Genomic DNA, 23,155 nt, shown 5'->3' on the forward strand with positions numbered 1-23,155 from the left:
TACTGTCCCTTTAAGAGAGAGAGAGAGAGAGAGAGAGAGAGAGAGAGAGAGAGAGAAGACACACACACACACACACACACTCTCACACAGTGTCAAGTGCTGTACACTTTTTACTGCCAGACTCGGGTTTGTTGCTAAGTACCAGTGAAACACCAGGAGCTAAGAAAAATAGGATCCTGCTGCAGTTCAGTGTTTTGGGTTTGCTTTTTTTTTTTAATATAGTAGTTTCTAAGACAGGAAAAAACTTTACAACCATATTTCGAAGTGCATTTCTAAGCCTCTGAAAACGGTCACCAGTTTAGATCAAGGCATTTGTAAAGAGATTCAGAAAAAGGGATAAGGGCGATGGCAAGGGCAGAGTTTGCCAAACCGGGTGTCAGTGTGAGTGAATGAAATGGACAGGATGGCAGCATTTTGTAAATTACAGGACTGTCTCCTAGCAACAGACAACACATTCAGCTCCACGTGACTTCCAATGGCCCAGAGAAAAGGAGAGACAGACAGAGGGGGAAGGAGCAACATTGACTTATTAGTATTTTTAATCATCCAGCCCCTCCAGTCTGGAAAAGCATCTCACTTTAAGAGGGGAGAGGGGATGCAGGGGTTTCAACTAGACAGAGCATGGAGCTAAAATCTGCTTCCCACCTTTTGTATCCAGTTCCACGTGGATGATGTTGCCCATGACTGATGTGTTGTGCAGGTGCTGGACGGCTTCCCTGGCACCCTTCACCGTGGCAAAGATCACTTTGGCAATGCCCAGGTGCTTCTTATTCTTGGGGTTGTAGAGAATCTCTACTTCTTCCACTTCACCATATTTCTTGCACATGTCGGTCAGAAAGTTTTCACGGATGTTGTCATTCAACTTGGCAAAGGTTACCTGCTTGGGAGGCACTGGCCCCACGTAAAACTCATCAATCTGGAGATTTATACAAACACAAAATTAAATACAAAATAATTAAAAACCAGGAGGAAGACTGGCAGCAGAAAATCAAATCATTTGGAACAGACAGACATAGTCAGTCTCCTTAGAACTCTGGGGAAAGTAACTGTCTACAAACAATGTCACACCAGACTGAAGAGAAATCCAGCCTCTACACTCTCAGAAAGTCACAGGGAAAAGGTTACTTTTTCATCTTAAAAACATATTTTCAGCAGCTATATCAAGCATCAGAGTTGTAACTTGAAACAGGTAAACTGATCCCATCAGACAGATGTATTGATTTCTTTACGGAATAGGATTATTGTTAAACGGTTTGCCAGATAATATTAATAAGAATCTGCCATTTGAATGGCCCATTACATTATTTCAAACTCAAGCTCAGTTGACAGATAACAAGAATCCAAACTAAACCTAAATGGTAGGAGGGGTACCTTGAATTTGGGAACAGAAAGCTCCAACTCCTTGGTTTTGGTCCATATTCTGCCTATCCTGGGATCTCTGACACAATCCACCGGAGCAATTCCCGAGTTCTACAAGGGGGGGGGGAATAGAACACACACAAAACATTAATAATATTGCTAGAAATTTCAGGGGGCGCGGGACATATCACAAGGAAGCAGGGGAAGCCTCAGGGGGGAGAGAAAAGCACACATACACACGTGTCAAATTGCAATACTGCTGGGAAATAGACACAGATTGGAAACAGAAAAATAAAGCTCCAGGGTTTAGCTCCTTCTTGGGATCCTGACAGTTGAATACATTGTGTCAGGTGGCAGTAACTTTCGTGCCTTTTCCTCCCCTCACCCTCCAACGTTTGTTACAACATGAATTATTACAGCATTAAAAAATCCCTTTCCCCCACCACACGTCCCCTACACAAGGGCTGCTAGAGAGGGGGGCGAGGTAGGGGTTTGTGGGGGGTATATAATTTATTTAAAAACAAAACACTTACAGGCATGCTAAAATTTTGCCCATCATAACGATAGAGTTTATGCTGTCCTTTTTTCAGAGCTGGGTCAATAATCAATTTGTAACTTCTCCAGTGGTGATTTCTTTTCTCGACAGAAGTGCTGGCTTGTGTGCTGTTCTCCATTCCGTTGATCCAACCTGGGGGGGGGGGGAGAAACACAAAGTTTTTAAAAAACGTAATAAAGATCCCATTTTCAGAATCTCTCATTAAACACATCAAAGCGGGGGGGAGAAAATACACACACGGGAAGACTCTAAAATGGGGGAATTCTTAGACAACCCCTCCACCCCCGTGAGACAAGAGACAGAAAGGGGGGAAAAAAGACCCAATCTCACTTGAACTCTGCTTTTTGCCATGATCTTCTGGGTGCTTGGCTTTTTCCCCTGCCTTGATCTCCTTGAAAGACATTGTGTGAGGTGGCCGATCGTCTCCTTGCAGCGAAAGGCGAGCTCCTTTTCACATTTGGCTGGTTACATTACATTGCTTTTGAAAGGCTCCTGCCTCCTTTTTTTGCGAGCCGACACATATTGTGTGTGTGCTTTCTGCCTGCTTCTCAGGCATCCCACAATACACCACTATGGAGCTCGGCTAATGGCTAACCGCCCTCCACCGAAGGCACATTCACAGCAGCTGCAGCGCGCCGCGAAGCCCCCAGCCTCGCCGAGCCGTGGCGCCTCCCCACCCGAAATAAAGGGCCAGGCATTTTCCCGAGCCGAGCCGGCCTCGGGAGGGGATTTTCCCCCGGGTTAATCGCACGCAGGGAATTCCTTGGAATCTGCGGGCTGCGTTTACCTTAGCGCGAACTGTTTCTAAACAAGATGGACAGAGGTGGGACAAGTTTGGGGGCACGCAGGGAGCCTGGCAGGGGCATCCAGGGAGCAGCCCCGGGCCCGGGGCGAATAGCTGTGGCTCTGCCCCCCCCCCTACAGTGTTTCCCCGCAGCCCCACCGAGCCCCGCCGGCTGGCGAGCCGCGTTGTTACAATGTGTCCATTGCACAGGACGGGAACAAGGGGGAGAAAGTAGCAGTTTTGCTTATTAAAGGTCCTGGGGTTGCAACAGCCAATCAGCGTGGAGCTTCCATTTTGTTTGAGCGGTGGAAGGCAGCTGGGGATCTCTCTTTTTGCCTCTTTTCCTGGGCGAGGAGCGTCTCGCCTGGCTTTGGGCTTCATGTTGTTTTAGCTCATCTTGTGCTTTTGGTTTGTAATTTGGCCGTGGTTAGGTAATTGGCTGGTTAAAGGCACCAGGAGCCCGCAGCCAATCAGCGCGCAGCTTCCATTTGGCTTGAGTTATTAGACGCTGATCTAAAAACATCCTTCACCAGACAGCTAAGGAGAGGCCAACAGATCAGGCAGCCATTTTTCTGCAATGGAATTAAATGGCCAACTGGGTTTTCCTTTGTTCCAAAAGGGGATACTTTATTTGAATCCACACCATCCATTTCAGGACTTCTCAGTGTTGTATTAATGTCTGACAACATTTTAAAGGACTCAATGAAGAAGGAAGATAAAAAAGATTTGGATTTTTCCTTATGATTTGGAATCCATCTTTGTCTTGTGTAACTAGGTCATGGCACACCCTTATGTCAGCAGTAACAATTTTGAATTCAAAAATAAGTAAATACATATTTTTGTTTGGGTTTTTTAAGCTTTAGAACTATATTATGACTGAACAATAAATTTAAAAAAAAAGTTCCTGTATTAAACACTTAATTCCTGGCCATTTTTATTAACTCCTTTGGTGCTTATAAGGTAACGTTTTAAATATAGACTTAGGAATAGCGAATTCTGGCATAAAAATTTAATATGATAAACTTTTTTTCTTTTACATTGTAAGTACCCAATCCATTCTGTCCTTACTAAGTGTAGTTTTCATGTTAATGTTACTGGAGTTGTCCTTATTTCTGAGCCTTCATTTGCATGTCTTATGTTTTTTTGTCTGTTTTAGCTAAAACAATTTTATGCTTTTAAAATATTTTAGTTATAAAGCAAAATATCTAGCGAGAGATGTTTTTAAAATGTTTACATACAGTAAATGTTAACCAGGTGTTTTCACACTAACATGTACAGACTAAAATATTTGGGGGGAACATTTTTGAGGTTGTGTAGTCTGGAGAGCCACTGGCTGTCCTTTTAATGTACAGAGTAAATCTGTCACAGGAACCTAGATTTAAGCCTCGAGTAGAAGTTCTAACGATACTGTCAGTCACCATAACTGGACAACATTTTCTATAGCTTTTTGATGCTACACCATTGCCATATAAAGATCTCTAAATGTCTTAACAAGATATGTTTTGGCTTGCAAATTTACCAGAGAAGTGGGGATACAGATTATATAGCTATATATTTATAAATCTGTTTTTAAAAAAGCTAAACAACACAACTTCACCTTCAGAACTGCATTCATCAGTGGTGAGCGGGTAAGTAAACCCTTTTGCCCTTGCAGAGAAACAAATAGCCCAGGCCTGTTCGACAAATGTTATTGTCCTGGACAGAGAGAGCCTAATGATCGTCTGTAAAACGGTAGCTAGCTTGTTCTTGTGTCATCGATACATATACAGACTATATTAATATATATTTTTCAGAGGGTGTTTTCTTTTTTCTCCACAAAGCGCTTGTTAGCAGCTCTGCTTTTTGCGGAGGGAGACTGCGGATCCATGCTGGCATTACATGGCTGTTAAATTGTCCCCCCCCCCCCGCCATCTACTTCCAAACAGTAAGATTATGAAGGAGGCTTTTAGAAGACGAATAGACGAAAGGGAACCCCCTTACGTGTTTATCCATCTAATTACTGAAGAATCTGGCTCGCGAAAAACAAAAAGGGACTGTTTTCAGAACGGTGACCACGAGCCTGTAAAGGTCTCACTAAAATGCGCTGCAAAATCCTTCCCCACGAGAGGCAGCTACCTTAGAAACGGTCTGAAAATAGATCCACAATGAGGGAGGCTGCCTCCAAAGGAGGGACACTTTGCAGCCTGGATTGTTACAGTCGGGAAGAAGTGACGCAGTTGAGGTTCACAGCAGTTCTGTGCTTTCATGCAGCTACTGAGCCCATGCAACTAACTCCCAGCTGATTTTTATTTTAAAATCTGCTAATGCACCAAGCGTGTAATGCCTTTGCAACCCAGTGCCACGAGAAAAACCGGGAGGCTGTCTGGCATTTCAGCATGCAGCTCCAGGTTGTACTCCATATTGTTTGTGAGAGGGGGTGGGGTAGTGGTTCGTAATGGCTTCTTCTTTGTAATGCTGTATTCTTGTCAGGTTGGGGGGCAGCAGCACGTCTGTGTCTCTCCCAGTGTCTAGCGTTGTTTCTATTTCCGATCATTGCAGGGAGATGACTGCCCGCCCCCCCCTTTGTGAGGCTCGTGGAAAGTGAAGAAGAGAAGTAAGAGGGGGGTTTGTTTTTAAGGCTCAGGGAAAAAAAATGGTTGCCATTTCGTGAAAGCACTTTGCAGCAGCAGAAGGAAGCGAACAGGGGCTTGTAATCGGAGATCCTGGCAGAGCTCCAGCTATTGCCTGCTGTTCTGCTAGGCACTCCCAGGGGGGCTGGGGGGACCGAGAGGGGGAGGGAGAGAGGAGGGGAGGCCAGGGCTAGGCTGGCAGCTCTCTTAAAGAAACAGGACACTAGCTTGGGGAAGACAAAGCAGTATCGAGTAATGCAGTCAAAGCCCTCATGGCTATAAATAACACGATTGTTGCTATGAAGATCCTCCAGGTCACTTTTTAAAAAAAACGTAAAAAAAAAAAAAAAAAGCAATTACCGTAGCACAGCACAGGCATTTGAAAAGCGAGTGCAATACAAAAATAGCCAAATGGCCAGGAAATGGCATGAGGCACCCTTATCGCTCTAGAAGGTGGTGTTTGCTCTAAACAGATCAGACGATTGGCTCGCTGTCTGGAGTTCAGCTGAATGTAATGGGGTTTATGCTGCTAGAAACGTGTAGGGCTATGTAGAGATCGGGACAAGCCGTGTGATCTTTAGTTCAGCCTTTTAAACCGTCCCCTAGCTCTTAGCCCATTGTTTTTCAAAGTAGATTTCACTACATGTTGCTAATCTTCCTCTGTCCCCTTCGGCCCACAAACAGGGTGGGTCCAACATTGAGATGGGAGGGAGGAGCAGCTGACAGCAGAGTGCATGGCCTGTGCCAGATCAGGTTGCTGGCTGCCCCTGCTTCTCTGCTGACTGCAGGGATCTGTCTGTTCATTGTAGATCCTGCGGCCATTGTGTTACTTATGGTCTCTGCACCACTCTGTGTACGTGCAGGAGGATCCTTGCCGTTCCAAAAGGAGTTTGAGAGGCCTCTCTCCCTCACTTCTTGCCTATCGTCAGCCTCAACGTTTAGTAAATGGAGGGTCATATTAGTCCATTGACCCATTTATATCCACTTACAGAAAGGATCAAGGCGAGAGGCCAGCTCATATTCTGTATTTCTAGAAAAAAAAATCTAGGGCACGATTGAAACTAGTATAGGAGGTTCGCTCACAAGGAGAATTAACAGACGTCCGTTTTCAGTGCGGTTAAATCCATTCTGGGTGGTTTTGAAATGCAAAATGTGTCAGATTAAATAGATATTCCTACATCTAGCTAAGTATGAGGGTATTATGGTTGTTTCGGAGTTTATAATACTCATTTTGCTCTTTGGGGATTTGTTCACTCCACTCCACACTAAAATTAGATCAGATAGTGCAGCCTGCCTTAATCAACCATCCAAAGGGCCAGCAAAACCCAGTTGTAGAGGTGGCCTTCTCTTAAGGGTAGAAGAAAATCATACCTTTTTCCCTCCCATAAAGAATCACAGTAAGTGGCTACTTAAGACAGGTGCTTGCCTCTTGGAGGTGGGATCTATAGTGCAGGGTTTACTGTACCAGTTTGTGTGTAAAGTTAGTCATTTTCTTGTTTTTTGTAAAAGCTTTGGTTTGGTATGTGATGAGAGGGTTACGGGAGGGTAGGGTTGTGCAAATAAATCATTGCATTTTCATCTTTTTCACCATAAATATAAGGGTTTATTTTACTCTTAACAGTTGACTATATTTTCATCCATAATCCTTCCACAACCTGAATCAAGCTGTTATAGTAGAACAAGCAATGAACCTGTATGCATGTGTGTGTCTATATGGGATACACAAACATAAATTCCCACATGAAAATGCCTCTAAAACACAATACTTACTATTAAAATTAGAAAACTGACTCCCCTGCCTTCCCTCTCCAATACTGATACCTTTAACCAGCCACCTCTCCTCTCTAACTGGGATGCAGTGGTTCAAATACGTTACTTTTTTTTTTCTTTCCCTCTTCCCCTGCTTTTCTAGAATCTCTTTGGAGCCATTATGCACTCGAGCATTCTTGTCCCTTGTATAGTGAAACAGGAAACTATCTGGGCTAATTTCAGAAAGTGAAGTGCATATTTGTATTCAGTAAAATATCTCTGTTAGCAACATGTAAAACTCACTGAGCGCCCTAACCCATGAAGTCACATTCATGTGCATGGCTCTTGCTTGTGCCTGTAGTTCTGATTACTTTAAATAATAAAAAGTAAAGATATTTGCATATAAACTACTATATAGTTTTTCTTTACCATAAATCCTTGTTAAGATGTTCCTTGACTATTTTTTTAATTAGACTAGAGGTCAAACCCATTTTAATTTACTGAAAGATAGTGAAAATCAAACAGCATCCAAATCAAAACAGTGCTGCAGATTATTTTTTACTATAGTAAAACAGTTCTAGATCTTGCACTATATTGTGCAAGCTGAACATATAAGTGATGAATGAGGAAGTGGTCAGTTAATTTTAAGCAACATCTCTCAACTTTCTGGTGCTTGTTTTTTTATTTTTAAATGCATATTAAACTGTAGGTGTTCAGATATTTTAACAAATGTTAAAACTCAAATTATCACCTCCTTCTCCCCTCATCCCCCCAAAATGGTTTAATACTGAAGTTCTGTTCTTCACTTAACTGGTTATACCCAACTGTGATTATGGTTTCCAAATAGTGGGTGATCTTGTGTATCAAGGCCCTACTTTTGTGTGTGTTTGCACAACTCTGTCCAAGCACACATCTGTGTACTTTTCCAGTGCTAATTCCTTTGTGTGCAATTAACCACTTTGCAGCATGCAAAACCATCACCTGTGTCCTCAGGCAATGGAATCTTACAATCGATGAATTGCCCTAGCAAGTGTTAGGGTTAGAAAAGTATGTGTAGAGAGTTGCACATATGTGCAAGTGAAAGCCAGTGTGATGGAGCACTGAAAACGTGGGCCCAAATGTGCTGCAGTAAGTACCATAAAGTGGGTTGAGGCAGAGATTAGTGGCCTATTTTTCAGAAGTGCTGAGCACCTGCAGCTCTTGATGAATAAGAGGCTACCTAGCACCCCTGAAAATCATGTCATACATGTCTGAACTTGGAATTTCCTTGCTTTTGTAAGGCTGTTAAATAGTGTTTTAAATGTAGTATAAAAGTTGTTGACACAATCTGAGAGCAGCTATAACTAGAATGGATGGCTTAGCGACCAAGCATCAGGTCTGAAACAGTGGGCTGTCACTGCATTTTAAATCCCAGAAAGGTCAGCTGAGACTTTCTTTGTGTTAGACTGACTCAGTTTTAGTCCTGAAGTTTCTGCTCTTATGTGCTCCCTAATGATTCAATAATGCTCCGTCTCATAGGAACAGGATTTGTTCTTGCCCAACGTATCCCACTGCTTCATTATTGAGCAGCATGCTCTGTGCCAGTCGTCCAAGTGGTGGCTGCATTTCTGTGACAGAGTGTTATATCTGACACACTCTAGGATGAGAGACACTAGAGAAGCAGATATTTATTATAAGAAGTTTTGTAGCTACCCTGGTAGACATTAATTTTAACTATATTCAGTTTCACAGCTCTTTTATACTGAGGGTCCTGTACCTTTTTTTTTGTTGTTTTTTACAATAGTGAATTTAGAAACTAATACAGTAGTGCAGTGTCTGAGCAGGCATGTGTAGCTACTCTCATGCGGCTTTGGACACTAGATTAATAGAAGGACAGACGGTATCATTGTGATCATCTAGTGTGACTTCCTGCATAACACAGTCCATAGGACTTCCTGCAGTTAATGACTGCTTCAGGTCCAATAGTTGTGGTTGAACTAGAGTATATCTTTTAGAAAAATATCAAGTCTTGGGTTTAACCTTTCTGGGGTGGAGAAGCCATCATACTCCTTGTTAAATTGTTTCAGTGATTACTTACCCTCATTTTAAAAAAATGTCATAGCCCTATGTTATCAAACTTCTGTTTGTAGATACTTCTAGACTGTGATCACATTACCTCTTAACCTTCTTCTGATCACCTAAATGGATTGAGCTCCTTAAGTCTCTCACTATAAGGCATGTTTACCAATCCTTTAATCAGTCTCATGGCTTTTTTCTGAATCTTCTCCAATTTTTCAACCTCCTTCTTGAAATGTACACACATGAATTACTCACAGTATTCCAGTAACAGTGTCAGCAGTGCCAAATACAGAGGTAATATGACTTCTCTACTCCTACTTAATAGTCCCATGTTTATAAATCCATGGATTATATTAGCTCCTTTTGACCACAGCATTGCACTGCAAGCTCATATTCAGATTATCCACAATGCTGCCAAGTTCTTTGAGTTACTGTGTCTCAGAATCTCCCATCTTGGAGGCATGGCCTGGATTTTTTGTTCCCAGATGTTTTATTATGGCCAAACGTAAAGACACATACTTAGCTATATTAAAAATATTGTTTGCTTGAGCCCAGTTTACCAAGCAATCCAGATCACTCTATCAATGACCTGTCCTCTGCATTATTTACCCACTACCCCATTCTTTGTCATCTGCATACTTTGTCCATAACCATTTTATATTTTCTTCCAGGTCATTGATAAACAAATATTTAATAACATAGGTGAGGAACCGATCCCTGCAGGATCCCACTAGGAACATTCCCACTTATTGGTGATTTCCTGTTAACAATTTACATTTTGAGACCTATCAGACAGTTTTGAATTCATGTTGATTTTATATCGTTCTAGTTTCTTAATCAAAATATTGTACCGAGTCAAGTCAAATGCCTTACAGAAGTCTATTACATCAGCACTGTTACCTTTATTGACCAAACTTGTAATTTCATCAAAACATTATATAATTTACACTAGAACCTAAAATAGTAAGAATGGGAATGTTGACTAAGGAAGATGGTTTTCCTTTATGCTTTTTTTGTGCCATACAATTTTTAACCTCTGCCAGAGTGGGGCAGAAAAGATGTCTGTAATTTTTCATGCCATCTCTAGATAGGGCTGCCTTTCACCTCTATCCTACCCTGCAATATACTCACTGGGAATATACATATGATCTAGCACAGGGTTTCTCAACCCATGGGTTGGGACCCAAAATTGGGTCACCAGAATGGGGGGAGGGATAGCTCAGTGGTTTGAGCATTGGCCTGCTAAACCCAGGGTTGTGAGTTCAATCCTTGAGGAGGCCACTTAGGGATCTGGGGCAAAAATCAGTACTTGGTCCTGTTAGTGAAGGCAGGGGGCTGGACTTGATGACCTTTCAAGGTCCCTTCCAGTTCTAGGAGATGGGTATATCTCCAATTATTTAAAAAAAAATTATTATTAGAATGTTTCAAAGGATGTCATGGCAACTTCTGTGGCTCCTGTCCCACAGGGCTGACTGGGGTTGTCTCCCTCTTCCAGGCACTGCAGCCTCTGGGGTCCTAGCACCGCTCAGGTTTGGCCCAGCTGTCACGAGGACGAGGGCCTGGGTGGGCCAAATTTGAGTGAGTGGCACTGGAACCCCATGAGCCAGGTCATAGTTCCACTCTCACAGATCTGGTCCAGTCAGGGAGCCGGGGCCAAACCTGAGTGGTGCTGCAACCACGGAGGTTGAAACACCTGGAGTGGCGAGCCAAGCCCAGCCAGCCCCACAGCACAAGAGCTGCAGGAGCTCCCATTGTGGGGTGAGTGCTGGGCAGGCAGGATTCAATCCCCTCTAGGGATAGGATCTGACTGAAGCCACCCCAGGGCCTCCACCCCTCCAGTCTATTTGCTGGGTTGCAACAGGCCATAAACATTTGCAAATGGGTCCTGAGCCCAAAAAGGTTGAGAACCACTGATCTAGCATGAGACTTGGAACCTTTATCTATTGTATTGTTTTCATGGTCTTGATACAAGAAGATCTGCGTCCATAGCCAATCACATATGATGGAAAGAACACATCTGTCATCAGAAAAAATCCATATGACATTTGATGCACATGATTTTTGTAACCTCAATATATTGGTTATTCATTATACTTTTTGTAATACTAAGCATGAGCAGCACATCAAGACAGTTTTTGAATGCTTTAAAAATATAATAATTTTTGAGCTATAAAAGAATAACAAAGCAAATTCAATTCCTGTCATACACCAGCTTTTGCATCTCATTTCATTCACAATTTAAATAGAGCTACTGCTGAAGTGAAATGTGTTTACAGCAGGTAATTCTAAAATACTTTGAAACTTTAAAAAGTTGTTATAAATCAACCAAGCTTGAAACTGATCAATACTTTGAAATGATGTAATGACTTCTAAATTTTAGCTTAATGCTTCTTGGCCTAAAACTGTCAAATTTTAGACAGAAATTACTTCAGTAGTTATTAATTTTGGCATTCATTGAGGTTGTGTTATTGACAGGAAATGTGAGTGGTAAACTACAAACATATGTGGATCAAAATACTTGTGTATAGAGACTTCAATCACTCAAACTGTCTAGAGACACTATTGTACTTGAGCTGTTTTAACAAGTGTGAATGCAGAGCATGTGATAATAACTGTCTGATGGAAAATGCTGTTAGAAGAGTTATTTTTTAAAAAAAGTTGTGAGCTATTGTCTTTTTTTCTCCCCTCTTGTGATAACGTTCAAATTTGTTCAGCTTATAAGTGAAACAAATTTTTTTTCTAAGTACTGCATTGCAAGCTCCACTTGTGATACGAAATCAAGCTGAGTTCTTTCTCCCCTTTATGTTATCGCTATTACTGATGGTATCCCAGTTTTGATTTTATTTTATTTTATTTATTTTTTTTGGACAGGGCTGTTTGAGTGCTCCAGCTGGTTTATTAAGCCAGGGTTTTTCTGTAGAACTGGCTTGGATATGTGGTCTGCCTAATATTGGCTGGTCCACTATAGCCCTATTCTGCTGCATAGCACAGCAGCTTACAGTTGCTAAGCAGCTGCAGATTCTTCTTTACCTTAGCTACCAATAAGCTGTTCAGTGGAAGAAACATCAGTTCCCTTTGATCCATTAAGAAGCATAAGCAGCATGAAAACATGAGCAGTGTATTTTTGACCCAAGCCTATTTCCAAATATTTGTTTTTATTTTTAACCCTTTCAGACTACTTTCAGATTGCAAGACAGCTCTAATCCCCGAACTCAAGTAAGCTCTCTCCATGCCTCCAGAGAGCTGCGGCCTGCTCATTTTCTCCACTCCCTCTGAGAGGAGTCGATGATGATGAGCAGAGCTCACTTTACTTCCCAACACCTTCCCTGCTGGTGAAGTCCTTCCTTTACTCTCAGTGTGACTCCTCTCTCAACTGATCAATAATATGCTGAGGTAAGACTAGCGGCTATTGGGGTGGGATCAGGTTCCTGGGACAGGGAAAGTATTACATAAGAACGGCTATACTGGGTCAGACTAAATGTCCATCTATCCCAGTATCCTGTCTTCTGACGGTGGCCAATGCCAGGTGCCCCAGAGGGAATGAACAGAACAGGGAATCATCAAGTGATCCATCCCCTGTCGCCCATTCCCAGCTTCTGGCAAACAGAGGTTAGGGACACCATTCCTGCCCATCCTGGCTAAGAGTCATTGATGGACCTGTCCTCCATGAACTTACCTAGTTCTTTTTTGAACTGTTATAGTCTTGGCCTTCATAACATTCTCTGGCAAGGAGTTCCACAGGTTGACTGTTGTGGGGGGGGAACCTACTTGCTTTTGTTTGTCTTTAAAACTGCTGCCTATTAATTTCATTTGGTGACCCCTAGGTACTGTGTTATGAGAAGGAGTAAATAACCCTTCCTTATTTACCTTCTCCACACCAGTCATGATTTTATAGCCCTCTATCACATCCCCCCTTAGTTGTCTCTTTTCCACGATGAAAAGTCCCAGTCTTATTAATCTCTCCTCATACAGCAGCCGTTCCATACCCCTAATAATTTTTGTTCCCTTTTTCTGAACCTTTTCCAATTCCAGTATGTATATTTTGAGATGGGGCAAACACATCTGCATGCAGTATTGCCTGTGCTCCTCCCATTCCAGGTCTCTTTCTCCTGAGAGGACTCTGTAAACCAGCCTCCTGAGAGAGATGCTCTCAAGGACCAGGTATTGGACTACAGGCGGGGGCTGGTGCCACAAAGGACTGGGGGAATCAGTCTGTAATGCCCCAAAATTATTCCTATCCGACAGCTGTTCAGTTATCCATATTAAATAAGCTGGTGATTTGAGCCCATCTCCTAGTGTGTAGTTGTTCACATCATAGAAAAAAACCATGGCTGGCATTTGTTGGCAGAGAAGTAAGGACTGAATGGAGAGTAGGGATGTAAAAGGTTAACTGGTAAGCATTAGGCTTACCGTTAAACTACCTTAACCATTAACCTTGGCGGCCCCACACCAGCTGGAGCAACCTGAGCCCCGGCTGCCTTGTGCCTGCCAGCCGGAGGGACCCCAGCTGTGTCAGGCTGGCCGGAGCAACCTCGGTTAACCAGTTAAAGGATATAATTTTAATTGGTTAACCTTTTTAACTGATATTTACATCCCTAATGGAGAGGTAGCTTGTACTCTCCTCTGTTCAACGCCTCCAGGGCAGGGTTGAGGGACATATTCTGGGGGAGCATGAAAGGAGGAGAAGCTTCCACAGCTGCTGCCTACGGTGTGCCTTCTCAGTGGACAGTGCTCTTCAGGTTCTAGGGCTGTGAGCACCACACCTTTCACCAGTGCTAATTCACTCAACACTGAGATTTGGAAAATCATGTCAGCCACATAAATACTCTGGCCCACATGATTGATACCCCTGATTTAAGGGATACCAGAGAAAATAACCTGAAGAGGAACAGTATGCATTCTCTATGAATAGCTGCTTTCTAGGTAGAAGACAATCTGTGGTTTATGAACCAGATCTGTCCCATCTACCTAAGAGTTGCTGAAGGTTCCCTACCTGTTTTTGCTGAGTTGTGCTTCTAGTTTGGCTGTCAGTTCCATTTTCCTGCCACAGACAGTTGTCCAGTTTTCCCATTTTTAGCCCTTTGAACATTATGGTAGCATTTGGATGGTTTATATGCATAGTTTGCCTAAGTGTTTTGCACTGGGTTAGTGCATGAGCTGCTTTGAGCCAGATTAAACAGGAACTCTGTTTCCAAGACATGGAAAAGAGTATTTTCTCATTGAAATTTCCTTTTTCCACATTACTTAATATTCTAGAAAATTGTTTTAGCAGCTCTTTCTGCTGAAAAGAATTGGACAGTGTATTATTTCCTACTTGGCCAAGTAACAATTTAATAATGTTCTGGTTTGGGCTAAACCTTATTTAAACTGATGCATGTAACAGCCACCTTTCATTCTAGATAAATGTAAAAAAGCAATTGAGCTCCTTTATAGAACCAAAACAACAACCAACGAGGAGTCCTCGTGGCACTTTAGAGACTAACAACTGTATTTGGGCATAAGCTTTTGTGGGCTAGAACCCACTTCATCAGATGCACAAAGTGAAAAATACAGGAGCAGGTAGAAATACATGAAAGGATGGGGGGTTACTTTACCAAGTGTGAGGTCAGTCTAACAAGATAAATAAATTAACAGCAGGATACCAAGGGAGGAAAAATCTCCTTTGAAGTGGTAAGAGAGTGGCCAGTTACAGACAGTTGACAAGAAGGTGTGAGTAAAAGTAGGGAGAAATTAGTATCGGGGAAATTAAATTTAGGTTTTGTAATGACCCAACCACTCCCAGTCATTATTCAGGCCTAATCTGATGGTATCCAGTTTGCAAATTAATTCCAGTTCTGCAGCTTCATGTTGGAGCCTATTTTTGAAGTTTTTTGTTGTTGAAGAATTGTCACTTTTCGGTCTGTTATTGAGTGACCAGAGAGATTGAAGTGTTCTCCTACTGGTTTTTGAATGTTATGATTCCTGATGTCAGATCTGTGTCCATTTATTCTTTTGTGTAGAGACTGTTGGGTTTGGCCAATGTACATGGTAGAAGGGCATTGCTGGCACATGATGGCATATATCACATTGGTAGATGTGCAGATGAACGAGCCCCGGATGGTGTGGCTGATGCTGTCCCTTGAATAGATATGTGGACATAGTTGGCACCAGGGTTTATAGCAGGGTTTGGTTCCTGGGTTGGTGTTTTTGTTGTGTGGTTTGTAGTTGCTGGTGAGTATTTGCTTCAGGTTGGGAGGCTGGCTGTAGGCGAGGACTGGCCTGTCTCTCAAGGTCTGTGAGAGTGAGGGATTGTCCTTCAGGATAGGTTGTAGATCCTTGATGATGCGCTGGAGAGGTTTTACTTGGGGGCTGTAGATGACGGCTAATGGCATTCTGTTACTTCCTTTGTTGGGCCTGTCTTGTGACTTCTCGGTACCCTTCTGGCTCTGTCAGTCTGTTTTTTCACTTCACCAGGTGGGTACTGCCATTTTAAGAATGCTTGATAGAGATTCTGTAGGTGTTTATCTCTGTCTGAGGGATCGGAGCAAATGCAGTTGTATCTTAGAGCTTGGCTGTAGACAATGGATCGTGTGATGTGGTCTGGATGAAAGCTGAAGGCATGTAGGTAAGTATAGCGGTCAGTAGGTTTCCGATATAGGGTGGTATACTGTTTAGGAAGTGGACCTCTTGTGTGGACTGGTCCAGGCTGAGGTTGATGGTAGGGTGGAAATTGTTGAAATCTTGGTGGAATTCCTCAAGGGTCTCCTTCCCATGGGTCCAGGTGATGAAGATGTCATCAATGTAGCGCAAGTAGGGTAGGGGCATAAGGGGACGAGAGCTGAGGAAGCGTTGTTCTAAGTCAGCCATAAAAATGTTGGCATACTGTGGGGCCATGCGGGTACCCATAGCAGTGCCGCTGACTTGAAGGTATATATTGTCCCCAAGTCTGAAATAGTTGTGGGTGAGGACAGTCATAAAGTTCAGCCACCAAGTTTGCCGTGATGGTATCAGGGATGCTAATCCTGATGGCTTGTAGGCCATCTTTGTGTGGAATGTTGGTGTAGAGAGCTTCTACATCCATAGTGGCTAGGATGGTGTTTTCTGGAAGATCACCAAAGGATTGTAGTTTCCTCAGGAAGTCAGTGGTGTCTTGAAGATAGCTGGGAGTGCTGTAGTGTAGGTCCCGAGGAGAGAGTCTACATGGAGTACTACCCAAACCATAGGCACAAGGTAGGGCTTGAGTAAAAGCTGAACAATGTGGCCCAAGAGGTTTCCCTGTGGACTGATATACCAAAGGCAGGGGGTAGGGCAGTGACCGATGAAGCTGGTTGTGAGAGAAGCAGAGAGAGACACCACAAAAACAGACAGACATTGAGGAGGCAGAATGAGCTTGAGGAGCATGGCCCTGTGAAAAAGCCTAGAGAACTTTTTGGCTGAGCGATGGTTGAAAGAGGCTTGGAACTGTGAGCAAAGAAACTCTCTCCTGTTTGATTCCTACTGTGCTGAGGGAAACAAGACTTTGACCATTCTTTGTAAATAAACAGGATTGCATACCAAAAACAAACAAACAAAAAAACCCCCAAAACCTGCCTCCGTCATCAGTTTCTTCTCCTAACTAAAACAACCTGCAGGACTCTGGAAATTAGCTAACCACAATTACAAACATTACAATTCATAGTATCCCATTGACCTATTTTTGTATGCATTTTACAGGTAGCACAAAAGTTAAATGACTTAACCAAATTCCTGTAGGCCTAGTTTATACAAATCTGCGCTTTTACTGGTATAGCTAATTTAATTTGTAGGGGGTGGCTTTACTATACCAGTACAAAGCACAGTTTCCCCATTATAGCTGCATCCACACTAGGAATGCTTTGCTGGAATAGTATTCTGATATTCCAAAATCAGTAAGTGCTTAGTGTAGAGACAGCCTAGGTGGTTTTTGCTAGTTTAGCTATGCTGGTTGGTATAACTATCTTGGCAAAATGATTGTAGTGTAGACAAGGCCATAGAGTGGTGGTGATGCTGACAAAAAAAAAATTGACAATGCTCCTGTGCAGAGACCACAGCCTACCATGCTGACCAGTACTGTCTCACTGTTTACTTATATTCCTCCTTCTGTCTATATATGCATCTGTTGTCTCTTTTATGTTATATTTAGATTGTAAACTGTTTGGGACAGGGACTCTCTCTGTTCTGTGTTTTTACAGCACCTTGCACAGTGAGGTCCTGGTCCATGACGAGGGCTCCTGGGCGCTATGGTCATACAAATAATAACAGTAGAGCGGGGAAATGAATTCAGTATCCAAACTTCTGCTCCCTCACTCTGAACACTACCTCACACTTCCTGAATGGCATGTGGGAAAGATGTTAAATATAATACACTATTATCTTTCCTAAACAGGCTTCCTCCCTAAAATTAATGTGAAAATATAGCCTACCTTGATGAGAGAACATTGTGTGGTAATACAGAAACTAGTTTGCTTTGCCACTCATTGGCAGAAAGCATATCAACTTGTCATTTCCCTGGAAGTATAGGATTTGAGGGAAACATTAAGAAACTGTTAAGTTCTTAAGTGTTGGTTAATTACTGAGTCATCAGTGTAGCACGATATTAATATATTCCATGATTAGATTTTTTGTAAGACAATGCAAAAATCTGTAAAGTGAAAATTGTAGTCCTGAGGCAGGAGCTTCAGGATTAAATTAGCAATTCAAATTAAAACAAGTTGAGCTATTTACAGGATCAGATTTTTTTTTTTTTAATTGGAAGATTTTTTTGAGTCAAACTATATGTTTTTTAGAATATTGTTACACAGAAGAAGAAAATTCTGCCTCAGGACTGGTTGAAAAGAATCTTGTGACTGTTTACTAAGTTTCTGTTTACCTTTTTAGCACTAGATTTCATTTCTGTTGAACTATCAGATTTCAATGGGGCTCTGCACTTAAGACAGGGCTACGCCTGAGTGCATCACATCACAGGGTATTGACGTGTATGGGAATTACATGTTCCTGTGTGTGATATATATCACACACCATGCTCTAAAAGATGTTTTAATCACATTATTAAAAAGTTGTGCCTGAATATAAAAAAAAAAAAAAGACTATTTGGCATCTAATTTCTGGGATAGAATGCTTCCAGTTTCCTCTGCCTTGGCTTGATACTTGCAACAATTATAAGATGAATTTCAAGTGATGCAGGGTGGGATTTACAGATTACTCATGTTAATTTCAACCTAAATTCTCCTCCTGGGCCTTCAGAGTAAAGTGGATACAAATAAATGTTTTTAATCAGATTTTTTTATTTAAATTTGTTTTTATTTGTGTATTTTTATTTTTAAATATAAACCTGCTTAAATTCAATTTGAAATTGACAATCTATGTTAAGAGCTAAATTTATGTAAACTATTAAAATAAAATTTAAAAAATATGCTGCATCAATGACCCTTCTTTTGAATTGTAATGAATTAAAGGACGTTACTTTTTAAATTTATATATAGAATTAGGGCTAAACATCTTTAACTTTTGAGATCAACTCAAGCTTTATAAATATGTCACAATATCATGCATCTAATTAAGTCTGTCTGTCTCTCTCTAGATATTGATATATAGATATATATTACTTTCAGTCTTTACAATGGAGAGAATGCTGCTATTTACATTTTTCCAAATGTAAGTTATTTCAGTTTCTGTTGCACAAAAAAGATTTTGCCTTAATTACTTTAGTTTTCAGTTTAACTAGCAGGTGGAGAGAGAGTTAAGCACCTAAACTTCTGCAAATCTCACTAGGCACCTGTCTGGATCTTTAGGTACATATCCATGGTGACAGGAAACGATCCATCAGTTCACTATTTACTGTTCATTCTTCCATTGTTTTGCATTTAAAACTGATTTATTAAACATGTTTTGATAAACTTACTTTTTCTTGATATAATCCAGCACATTTAAGGAAGTTTTATTTAATAAATAGATGCGTCTGACGAAGTGGGTATTCATCCATGAAAGCGTATGCTCCAATACGTCTGTTAGTCTGTAAGGTGCCACAGGACTCTTTGTTGTTGTTTAATAAAAACATTTTTAAAATGCCATTTTTGTATATTTTAATCAAATTTCTATTTCTGTTCAAATGCAGCTTGATACAAATAGCAAGTAAAAAAATATCTAATAAGAAATTAATCATTCACCATTCTCTAATATAAAGTAAAAATTAAGACTCTGAATAAATGTATGTTAAGCTACATATTACTTAAGTATATATGTAAAGATATAGTGCTGTCCTTGTTAGTGCAAAAAACAAACAAACAAAAAAAAACCCACCACCACCAAATTTGGTGCATAGGCAATCAAATGTTTTAATTATTATACCAACCAATGAAAGAGGTTTATTCTTTAGAAAAATTAAAAGTACAAATGCAAAACAAGATTAAAATTCAGTTATTTAAATCAAAGTTTCCTGTTTGCTGATCTGATTTTTAAATCACTTTTATTAACATCAATCCATGCCATTTGAGTGTATTTACCCTCTGAATTAAGGCAGGCTCTGCCAGCTCAGTGTATGAAAGCACAAGGTCTTTCATACAACAGCAAAATGCAGTCTGACAAATCAAACCTGCAAATTTTGAATTAAAAAAAAAAAAAAAGAAAACTGCAATCGTGTGTAGCTTTTTATTTTTTGAAACTTAATACTAATAACTAGTAGTTTTTTTGTTGATGTATTTTAATTTTTTTAGTGACTTCAGTACTGCTGAAAAGTATGGGACTGACAGCTCTTGACCACTGTGTTCTCTTATTGATCCACTGTAAAGCAATATCCTTGGCACTGGCATTACAAACTTCCCCACGGGGTCCTAATCATTTGCCTCAACCTTAACATGATGTGCTTTCACTACATCTAGGGGGCAGAGGAGTTCAGTCTTTATGCCCCTTCAAATCCCTGTCCTCTGCTGAAACTGTCAATTAGTGCCAATTGTGATGAGGACACACAATCACTGAATACTGCTCTAAGACTACTAAACTTATCTCTCATTGGGTACCCAAGATTATATAACAACTCTCAGTAGCTACCAGTCTGGGCTAGATTTGAATGGCAACCCATAAGTGAAAGGCTCTGTATCCCAATGCAAAGAACCAAATATCTGTTTAAAGCAAAAATCTATTCCTTATTGCCTTTTTATATTAATTACAACAGAATTTTTAAGTGCAATCCCAGCATCCCCTCCCCACTTAGAATGGTAATACACAAAATTTCTCTCTTCTTCCAGTGTTTTCATTTCACATTATCTATCTAAAAAAAATGCTGATTTTTCTTTCCAAGAAAAACACAATAATTCAGGTGGATTGCTGTGTAGTAATATCTGCTTAACTGATCGACTTTAACTGCAGTTTGTAAAGCAGATACAACATTTTTAAATGATAGGGTTCCAGCATGGTTTTTGTGAAAGTGTGGACACTTTTCTCTTTTCCCCCTGATAACTGTCACCAAATCACAATAGACAGTTCCCCTCCACTAAATACACTACAGCATGGTTTTAGGACACCAGCAGGCCAAAAATCCTTCTCCACCTTGGTTAAAGAACCCCTCTTCTAATATTAATTTTTAAACATGGCTATACCTATCATCATTTTGCCTCCAGTGTAAACGACCCCAATTTAATGTACATTCTGTTTCATTTGTATCTTGTGGCAAACATAAACCAAATATCAATTGATGAAGTGGTGAGCAGTATACATTTAATTTGGTAACCGATATTGGTGGTAACAAAAATGCAATATAGACAAAACATTTACATACCACTGATCAGCAGATTCTTGCTTTTTGGAGTCACTGCATGTGTTTATATGCTTAGTGCTTCACAGTATGTAGTGGATAAGAGTTGAGCTGTAATGTACTGGTGCTAGACTTGTTATATCTGCAATAAATAAATGGGATAAACACAGGTTTTAAAAATCATATTTGCAGTTTGTTAATAAAGGGCCAGGCCCTGCTTCCACTGAAGTCATTGGCAAAACTTCCACTCAGGATCAGACTCATAATACAGTTGTGTGCATTTATCACAACTAGAAAAAATACTTAGCATTTATATACTACTTTATATGTGCAAAACATTGTGCAAACATTAATTTAAAATAATGAATGTAACCAAAATATTTAAGTTTTACACTTTTTAAATGTTAGGTTGACTGTCTGTTACTTTAAAATACTATATCTATCTATATCAAGTTTAGAGTAAACTAAATTGCTCACTTGTATTATGTTGAGTCCTGAATCTAAAATGCTTCCCCTACAACAAAATATAAAGGGGAAGTTTAGACATGGTTTTTGTAAACAATCAAACAAATCCTACCTTGAATGAGTTATTGAATTAAAACTCTACAAATTACAGTAATTCATTCAAGGGACATGAAGAAGCATATTTATGGGTTATAACATATCTGTTGATTTTGAGATGGGTATAAAGGCCTGATCCAGCAAAATGCTGAGCCATTCCTGGGCAGTGCTGAGTTCCTTCAACTGAAGTCCATACAAGTTGAGCCCCTTACCATCTTGCAGGATCAGATTTTAAGAGCATGTTTAGGTCTGGAATGTTCATACGGTTTTGTATTCTCTTTTGATAGATGTGTATATACTCTAAATGTTCATGTTATATTTTCTCAAAAATAAAATGTTAACATCATATAGGAGTGAACTCAGATGCCCATTGTATTTAAATTTTGATTTTACAGCTCATACCTGGGTATTTATATGGCCCCCCCCCACCACTGTAATATCACCTCCTTTTCTCTATTCAGTTCTCTGTATATGAACCAATGTCTTCCTTGCAACATCACTGACTCCAAGGGCATGAGACCATTCACTGGTAGTGAAAGTGTTTTTTGCATGCAGTCTCGAAGGCCATCTAGTGACACAACTATGCAGGAAGAAATATCAGACCCCATGTGAACTGTAATTTAAAAAAAAAGTAAAACTGGGGAATGATAAACTCAACAGTTCTGTTGGTGGATTGTTACCCCTTACACAGGTAATATTTCAGAAAGTTTTAGGGGTGAGCCAAATTTCCCAAGGAATTTAGATTTGCATAGTAAATGGGAGAAGAGTTGAGACACTCTTCACTCAAGAGGGAGCAAGTGGTTCATCTATGCTAGGTATAGGACTTAGTCCCTACAGAGAAGGGGCCCAATTTTGATCTCAATTACTACATTGTAAATGCAGAGTAACTCCAGTGAAATGCAAGATCAGGGCCATATTTATCATCTTTGGTTCTTACCTTTAAACAGATGCTACTTATGTGTGTACAATTAAGTCTGTGCATAAATGTTAACAGGGTTTGGTCTATGTAACTGAAATAAACACAATATTAGAGCTAAATCTGATGACAGTAAGGTTAGTATTGTACCAATAACTTTGAACACAGTTGACGTTTCCTAATTTAAGACTAGGGCACCTAAGTACCATGGTGATAGATGCATTAGAAATTAATAAAGTGAGCCACATGAATCTCTGGTGAAATACTGAAGTAATCTGGAGTTTCATCAAGGATGAACTTAACAAATCAGTATGTTACCTTTATTGTCCTAACAGCTATTCTTTTCACCTGTGATATTGCATCCTGAAGAGGTGTGTCAGATATAAATATTTTTGGCTGCTTTTATTTCTGGAGAGAGTAAAAACCATGTTGCTCCTCCAACAAGTGTTTCCTGCAGCTGCCAGAGCCTTTAAACAAATAAAATAAAATAAAATACATGTTTAAAGGCCAAGGAAATGCTCTTGAGAAAAGGTGAGGATGCCAGAACAGTTAGGGGGAGGGCAGGGCTTAGGAACAGTAAAGGGATGGATATGAGAGGGGGCTTCTGGGTGTAAGAAGTACCTATGTACAAGGCTGTCATGCACTGGCAGTTCCTATATAAATGGAGTTGATCTCAGTGCAGTGTGAGGGGTCTGCATGAAGGTTTCCAAATAGAAGTCCATGCGGGGGGGGGGGGGGTTAATGCACCCTCCTGTGTGTGTAAAGGGGTCTCAGTGCCCAGGAAGCCCCTGTGTGTGTAGGGGCTGGGGGGGTCTCA

General features: G+C 40.7%; 1 protein-coding gene and 1 long non-coding RNA gene across 17 annotated transcripts in view; one reads left to right on the forward strand and one right to left on the reverse strand.

The window, feature by feature from the left end:
* The window catches only part of SETD1B (SET domain containing 1B, histone lysine methyltransferase), a 104,131-nt gene that overhangs the window by 65,979 nt on the left and 14,997 nt on the right, over positions 1-23,155 (reverse strand). For 7 of the 16 annotated variants that reach the window (XM_039505254.1, XM_039505257.1, XM_039505253.1 and 4 more), the window contains 6 exons: positions 22,687-22,805; positions 21,339-21,375; positions 20,886-21,003; positions 1,893-2,047; positions 1,372-1,470; positions 646-916 (listed from right to left, as the gene is read on the reverse strand). In XM_039505254.1, coding sequence (XP_039361188.1) covers positions 646-916; positions 1,372-1,470; positions 1,893-2,033 — 511 coding nt within the window. In that variant the 5' untranslated portion in view covers positions 2,034-2,047; positions 20,886-21,003; positions 21,339-21,375; positions 22,687-22,805. Of the gene's footprint in view, positions 1-645; positions 917-1,371; positions 1,471-1,892; positions 2,048-2,245; positions 2,319-14,108; positions 14,195-20,885; positions 21,004-21,338; positions 21,376-22,656; positions 22,806-23,155 lie in introns of those variants that run through there. The other 9 variants (XM_039505267.1, XM_039505263.1, XM_039505265.1 and 6 more) reach the window with 6 other exon arrangements.
* Positions 2,585-14,654, forward strand: LOC120386218. The gene is made up of 5 exons (XR_005589592.1): positions 2,585-3,659; positions 4,278-4,327; positions 5,238-5,292; positions 12,290-12,508; positions 13,214-14,654. It is a non-coding gene; the product is annotated as an uncharacterized LOC120386218 (long non-coding RNA).

The sequence above is a fragment of the Mauremys reevesii genome, linkage group 18 (genome assembly GCF_016161935.1).
Source record: "Mauremys reevesii isolate NIE-2019 linkage group 18, ASM1616193v1, whole genome shotgun sequence".
Taxonomy (NCBI): domain Eukaryota; kingdom Metazoa; phylum Chordata; order Testudines; family Geoemydidae; genus Mauremys; species Mauremys reevesii.